This window comes from Vigna radiata, chromosome 8 (assembly GCF_000741045.1).
Source record: "Vigna radiata var. radiata cultivar VC1973A chromosome 8, Vradiata_ver6, whole genome shotgun sequence".
Lineage (NCBI taxonomy): Eukaryota > Viridiplantae > Streptophyta > Magnoliopsida > Fabales > Fabaceae > Vigna > Vigna radiata.
In genome coordinates this window covers 27,529,037-27,536,789 of record NC_028358.1, presented here as the reverse complement: position 1 = coordinate 27,536,789, position 7,753 = coordinate 27,529,037, and the positions used below count along the sequence as shown (strand labels likewise).

General features: G+C 38.5%; 1 protein-coding gene across 1 annotated transcript; it reads left to right on the top strand.

Annotated features, from left to right (window-relative positions):
* Nucleotides 1-23: 23 nt before the first annotated feature.
* LOC106770444 (protein MAINTENANCE OF MERISTEMS-like) lies at nucleotides 24-1,062 on the top strand. Its single transcript, XM_014656254.1, has 2 exons — nucleotides 24-569; nucleotides 652-1,062. Exons 1-2 carry the CDS (start codon nucleotides 24-26, stop codon nucleotides 1,060-1,062), a joined length of 957 nt encoding a protein of 318 aa, XP_014511740.1.
* The last annotated feature ends 6,691 nt before the right edge of the window (nucleotides 1,063-7,753 follow it).

Sequence of the window (7,753 nt, the reverse complement as noted above, 5' to 3'; positions counted from 1 at the left end):
ACATCGTTATTGGTTCTGGTATGATGTCTCTGGTGGGCATCTCCTATGACTATGTCGATAAGGGTTTACTACTGGCATTTGAAGAGAGATTTCATTTTGAGACCAGTAGTTTCCATCTCCCTGTGAGTGAGATGACCGTGACTTTAGATGATGTGTCATCGTTGCTGCACCTCCTAGTGTTAGGCCAATTATGTGATCTGGAAGATGTAGATTTTGAAGAAAGTAGATGCACCATTGTGGATGACGGGAGAGCTAGTGCTGAGTTACATGCAGCTCACGGTGCGAAAGTTAGATTGAGTTGGCTTCGAGACATCTACGTTGAGCACTGTGAGCAGCAACAGTGGGAGTATGCTGCCCGGACATACTTGTTGCATCTAGTTGGATGCAGTATATTTGCTGATAAGACTGGCACATCCATTCGTGTGTCTTATCTTTTGCTCTTTAGAGACGTACATGCATGTGGTCGATATGCCTTGGGCGTTGCTGCACTAGCATATATGTATGAGCAGGTAGGAGATGCCAACTTGGCTTCAACCAGACAGATGGAAGGTTATTTGACTCTATTACAGGTACAAATTTAGTTTACAATTTGATTTAGTTGAATATTTTCGCTGTGGATTATGAAATAATTTGTAATTTTGTATTTTGTAGAGTTGGATATATGAGCATTTCCCTACGTTGGGAAGAAGGCGTCTGGTGTCTTCGTACATGGAAGACAAACCGCGTGCTGCGAAATGGGAGTCACCGAGGCAGGGTTCCACCCTCTTAGAGGTCAGGGTACACTTGGATGCGCTAACATATGATTTAGTCATTTGCTACCCTTATGAGTCACATCGGGAGACTCGTCCTTTTTACGGCGTTTGTATTTTCTCGGGATGGATCAGGATTGGTGACACGTTGTGTCGACATTTTCCTGAGCGTGTTTTGAGGCAATTTGGGTTTCAGCAGTCTATCCCTCGAGACACACCCGTTGTTGCAAATGTGGACATACTGGCCACCGATGATGCCTGGTTGCACTATCATGATCACGTAGGGGTGTGTTCATTGGCAGATTCCATTTGATTGTGTTGATGGTTACCTTCACTAGTGCAAAAACGCTGTTTAACGTCACCCAGTAGACGTTGATTTCATGATAACCCGACGTCTATGACTGTACGGTGGCATTATCGTAAATAGATTGGTAAACTAGACGTCAGTGTCAAGGTAAGGCGACGTCTATGACATTGTAGACGTCGGACCTACCGCAAACCGACGTCTAATTGCCTGAGGTAGGTGATAAGACAGTCAATGGACGTCGGTGTTCACGGGGTCCGACGACTACTAGGCTGCAATTAATACTGATCACCTAATTCCCAGGCGCTTAGACGTCACTTAGTCAAACGGCGACGTCTAAGGCCTATCTTGAAGGCGGGAAGACAAAACATTCTTCAACGTAGACGTCGGTGATGATGGCAAGCGACGCCTATGTGCCTGTAATTGATTATGTTCACAAAACTCGAGGGACTTAGACGTCGGCTAGAAGGGCACCGACGTTAACTTCCCTGACAGGAAATCAAACGTCAATCGGTGCAGCTTCTAGACGTTGAATAGACGTCGAATCCCCTGAAACGCGACGACTAATGGGTATTCAAAAAGTCAGTATTAATGCTAACTTGAATGTCATATTAGTTAGATACCCGACGTCTATGTAACTATAGACGTCGGTTGCCATAGCAACCGATGCCCCATTTCATTTTAAAAAATATTGCAGACTCTTCGCGGCATTCAGTTTCTGATATCGCGTCTTCCTCTTCTCCTTTTTCTCTTGCTTCACCTCTTCTTTTTCTCGCTTGTGGCACCTCTTCTTTTTATCTCTTGCGGCATTGCATTATTGTTTTCTGATAACGTCATTGTCTTCCTCCTCTCCTTTTTCTCTCTTGCGGCATTGCATCTCAGGTGCGTGGTTTTTATTGTTACCATTTAATCTTTGTCAGTCTTTCATCGATTATATCTTTTGGTTCAACTGATTAAATTTGTTTTCTTTGTGTTGTGTTTTAGTGCAGTTTTGTTCCTTTCTTGGGGTAACGTAGTAACACATTCTCCCTTTGCTAGCTGCCTCCTAGAAAAAACGGCGTCTAGTGAATTTCTTTTGATCATTTCAACCCAAAAACGACCCTGGGTCGTTGCCTAGTTATCGTTTCACCGTGATTTTTTCCTCTTGCGGATGAAAATGGAACTAAGCAACAACCCAGGTTCGGTTTTGGGTTGAAAAGATCCATAAGAAATACAAAAGTCGCAAGCTTTTTTTTTGGGGAAACTAGCAAAAGGAGATTGTGCTACTAGGCTATCCAAAGACGGGAACAAAACTGCATTAAAACACAATCACTGTATTAGACGTCGGTTAATGCAAAAACCGACATCTATATGTGCGCTTAAACGTCGGTCAGTATCATGTTCGAAGTCTTTATGTCCTCCTAGACGTCGGTTATTGCTTTGTCCGATGTCTAATTAGTGCCTTTAGACGTCCACTTAAACCAGTGCCGACGTTTATTGACGTCGGTCATGGGCACTAACTGACGTCATTATAGACGTCTCTGTTTAGGATGTCTGACGCCCCATTGACGTCACCGGTTTAGACGCTGGTTGATTAATAGACGTTAAAAGCCCAAAATAACGGACGTTAATCAGCGTTTTTCCACTAGTGCTTCCTTGGTTTAGGATGATATCTCATCCTTACATTATTCCTGCTGCCGATGACGACCGGTCGAGTCTTACTACAAGACTCCAACATGACATTCTTGATGAAGTGTCCTAGCGTCGTAGATCGGCTTCACAGTCTGGTGCGTTGGTATGTTTTCCTACATTGTTTATGTTATATAAGTTTGTTGTGATTGTTTATATAATTGTGTATTATCGTTATAATGCAGGGTGTAGTGAGGACATTTGCAAGAAGGTTACAACAAATGTTCTCTTGTAGGGAGATTCCCGATGGGATAGTAGGATACACTCATGTTGAGTGAAATGTGTCTACATGCTCAAAATATGAGGGATCACGCTTTGTACACCTCTCTGTTCTCTGAAATTTTTTCTTTTGTGCACCCTTCATCTTAACTTTATGCAATGGAGGTATCATAGATGTCGTTTCAGGACAAACAATGTCAAGTAACTTTTCTTTAATCATCACTTTACCTCCAATCTAAACCTCCTTAAATTTTTCTCCAACCATAGCAAGCTCACGTTGTATGGATAACTCTGGCTGCGATTCATTTGATACAGAATCTGAAATAGAAAATCTTGTCCACATCACATGAAATTCACCCAAAGGAATGACACTAAGGGCATAACGTGCTAATTCACAAGCACGGGGGACTCCGTAGGTTCGTCTAAGTATGCATCCACATCTTGCCTTATCGAGTCCTATAACATTTACTCGTTCTTATTCTTCGGCTATTAGTCCTAAAGCATATATGGATACTCGTCCAAAAAGTCTTTTGTATATTATGCCTTTATAAGCTTCACTCATAAGATTGAGACTGTTTTCGAACGACGCTTTGATCTTATTATGTTGCAACATAATGACATTATGAATGGCATCCCAGCAAGAATAAAGATCTCCCATACTGTTTCCCAATACTTTCTTTAAGTTCCAATGAGCTGACTCAACCCTGACAAAATATCAATCACCAATATTATCAAATATTCAAATACAAAATAAACTAATATAACATTAAAACATATATGTTTGTTGTTGTATTCCCTAAATGCATAACATTGTTTGTCCATGCCTTTACAAAGTAAGTATTGTATGGAATAATCCAAGTATTACTCACATATTCGAAGAATAAAGGCCATGAACGATAGGTGTATTCAAGGCGATTCACACAGTCACCAAACATAGATTCATCTTCACAATCCATGACGTTCTCCCATACTTCCATTACGACATTCCATGCTTCCACACAATTAACTAATATTTTGCACTTCGCTTTGACATTTTTTATAATATGGAAGCGACATAACAATTGATATGATTGAGTTGACAATGACTTGTGGATAGGCCTCAGATGTCAAAATTAAGTTTCTAAAATTTTTAAGAGTCCAAGTGAAATTATTTTGTCGCTCACTTGATAAGAATGCAAAAGCGGTTGAGTAGGTCAACCCAGTAGATGTCATACCAACAATCGCTAACAACAACAATCGATATTTATTTGTTTTATAAGTTGAATCCATTAACAAAACAACATTAAATGCATTCAATAACTTGACTGCATCAGGATATGTCCAAAAGAGGTCACTAACAACCTCAGAATCCTCCTTATATCTACTCCAATGTATGTACTTGTCACGATCCATCATCATCAACTGTTGCAGCTTAATTCTCGACCCTCTCAATGAGCGTTTGTATGTATACCTTGCTGTGTAAACTTGTTTTATTGTAGTTACTGTATGATTATTACTTTGTTTCAGGGACAACAAAATATTTGTCGGTGTTACTTGGGTTTTAGTCATATCAACAAGTACTGTTTGTTCAGTAGAATTTAACCTACCAACATAAGGATGCCCCACTAAAGTTTCTGCTAAATCGTGGTTGTGGTATCCACATATCACTTGCAATACCCATCCATCGCCATTACCAGATGGCTTATCCCTTAACTAGAAAGGATACTAACATTTTCGGGTCCCATATGTACTAGGTTGGTATGGTTTCTATTTTCTATATTTTTCGCCTCTTTTACATCCTAGCAACACAAACGTCTTCCTCCTAGGTTCACCGGTATCAGATCTTATAGTCACCACAACAAATCCTAGATTATATATGTAATCCCTCTTACCCATTCAATTAAGTTTTCACGAGAGGAAAATATTTCATTTGTTGTGAAATGATTTGTTAGGTCTCCCTCAACACCCTTATTTATAAAGGACGAAAATTCTGATAGCCTACTAGAATTCATTTCAGAATCCATCCCATAATAATATTCGTCCATTTAGACTATAATCACCTATAATAAAATAATAAAAAAAAATAATACAAAAAATTTAAAATTTATAATTATATTATAAAATTATAAACTAATGCAATACATTATACAATTATAAATTTATTAACAATGTAATCAACTTTAAAAAACCACCAAATTAACGAAAGGTTCGTATATCAGATATCAACATTCGAAGGTTCGTAAATCGGATATCCACATACGTGGGTTTGTACATCGGATATCCACATCTGACGATTTGTAAATCGGATATCCACATCCCATCCGCACATCAGCTCTCAGTTTCGATTTTTCATTTCATGCAAACATATTAACGAAAATAAAATACCTCTTATCCATTAATATCAATCCAACGAAGAAGATGCAAACATATTTAAAAAAATACTAACAATCCATCATCTGTATCAATCTAACCAAGAAGATGCAAACAAATTTAAAAAGAAATACTAACCTCCTTCTTCAACAAGAAGACAGAGAATGAGGTAATACGAAGAACCCCAATACAGCACCACAAGTGAAGCACTCCAACTTCCACTTAACAATCCTTCTCAAATATATATAAACAACACTCACTAACAAATATGACCTGCAAAGTACAAAACCTCAAGCAAAGAGTTGCATTTCAAAGGTGTAGGGGTGTAGGGTTTCTTTATAAAGATGAAACGGGGTGCAGGAATGAAAGGGTGCAGGGGTGGTGTAGGGGTGCAGGGTCAAGGGGTGCAGGGGGTTACAGAAGTCAGCAATGCATGCTTAGTGATTAGAAGAAAATGGAGGTGGAGTCAATGGCGACACAAAAATTCTCACTAATCAAAATATTAAAATTTTAAACAATTTATTAATTAGGGGTATTTTCGAAAATTGGAGGTACAAGATGAAATGTTTGGAGGTGCAGGATGAAACACTCACTTAAAAGATGAAGTAGTATGTGTAATAATATTTGAGCTGCTGTGAAGGAACAAGCTAAAGTAATTGGGCCGCTGCATTATGCTGATTGAGAAACTAAGCATCTGGGCTGCACTATTGCAATAGAAAGGGGTGTTACTCCCTCCACCACCACATAGTGCTCCCAATACCTCCTCATTCCCCTTTTTCCCTTCTTTTCTTCTATAGTATTTAATTTTTTCTAATTAAAAATTTTAACTTTATAATTTATACACTAAAACAAATGTCAATATTTGTTCTATTCTTAAACGGATCTCAGCGAACAGATATCAACATCCATAAATGGATGTCTACGTCCGTTAAATATAAAGATTATGGGTGGACACATGCATCACTGCATGGACGAAACTGGAGTACCCTCGCAACCCTCCCTTCACCAAAGTTGTCGGCAACTTTAGTACTCTCGATTATCTCCGATTCGTCACCATCACCGGCGTTTCCGTCACCGTCGGCTATCTCTCCGGGATTAAGCCTAGAATTAGGGATCCTTCGATTGTTACATGGGGTCTGATGGGAGTGATGAAAATTCTGCCGAGAGACTCATGGGTTTCTTCCCGAACGACGACGTCGACACAACAAAACAATAATCTTTTTTTGTTTCTTATTACAAAAGTCCTTCTTTGTAGTTGTTTCTGAACAATGATAATCACATTTTGCCTCTCCTATTTTTTAAGCTTGTATTTGTATGAAATTTACTTCATCCTCCTTATAAAGGAGTGATAAACCTTGCTAGTTTTGGATCATATAATTTCGCTTAAGGAAGACAGTGCCAATGTAATATGTGGTATGCAAGTTTATGGATTTGGTGTTATCCTTTGTATCCTCAAGTAAAGGTAACGAAAATAAAAATGGGAATGGAAAAAAGGAAGCAAGAAAATGGAGGAGAAAACAAAAATAAAGAAATAAAAGAGCTAAGAGGAGGAGAGGAATAAGACAATGAGTGGGAGAAATGAAGGTTATGTGAGGGTGTGGGGGTATTGTAGCAGTGAAAAAGGGAATGAGAATGGGAATAGGAATGGGAATTTAGATTAAGTAAAAGTAAAAAATAAATATTTACAAAGGGTTTGGATTTGTTGGTTGAACTGCAGGGAAGGTGGATTTTTCGGTTATGCAACTGAGCCTAACTGCCTTTGGGTAGTAAGTTTCTTGAGCCTTCCAATGAATTTCACAACAAACCTACCTATCATCAAAACTACAACATCTGGACACCCTGCCATTTTAGTGCTCACAAGGTGCAGCAATGCCAAATGAATGGTTTTGATGGCCATTTTTATCCTTATCCTATTGAGAACCAACTTCAGTATGTTCCAATTAACATGGTTGCTCAAGGTTATCCACATGAGCAATATCAAGAATTTTAGTATATTGTGGTGATAGACTTTGAGGCTACTTGAGACAAGGATAAAAATCCCCACCCTCAAGAAATAATTGAGTTTCCATTTGTTATAGTGAGTAGCATCACTGGCCAACTGAAAGCTTGTTTTCAAACATATGTGAGGCCTACCTGTAATCATCTGTTGAGTGACTTCTGCAAGGATTTGACTGGTATCCAGTAAATTCAAGTGTATTAAGGAAAATATTAGAAGCCATTATAAGTGTTTTTATTTGTTGTGATTTTTACCTCTTCATTTGTCCTCATGTAACTAACAATTGTATTGTTGTGATTGTCAAATGTCTTGATTTCTGAAAAACGGATCTAGAAAAATGATAGTTGGGAGAGTTGGGGTGTAGCTACGCGAGAGAGTGAAAATGAGGGTAGGGATTTAGTTCTCAGAAAAAATAATTAAATATAATTAAAGTTAAAAAGGGTACTTTTGTAATTAAAATTTTTTTAG

Coding starts and splice junctions, on each gene's coding strand:
- LOC106770444 (XM_014656254.1), top strand. CDS start 24: ATGTCTCTGGTGGGCATCTCCTATGACTATGTCGATAAGGGTTTACTA. Junction 570..651: donor GTTATTTGACTCTATTACAG/GTACAAATTTAG, acceptor TGTATTTTGTAG/AGTTGGATATATGAGCATTT.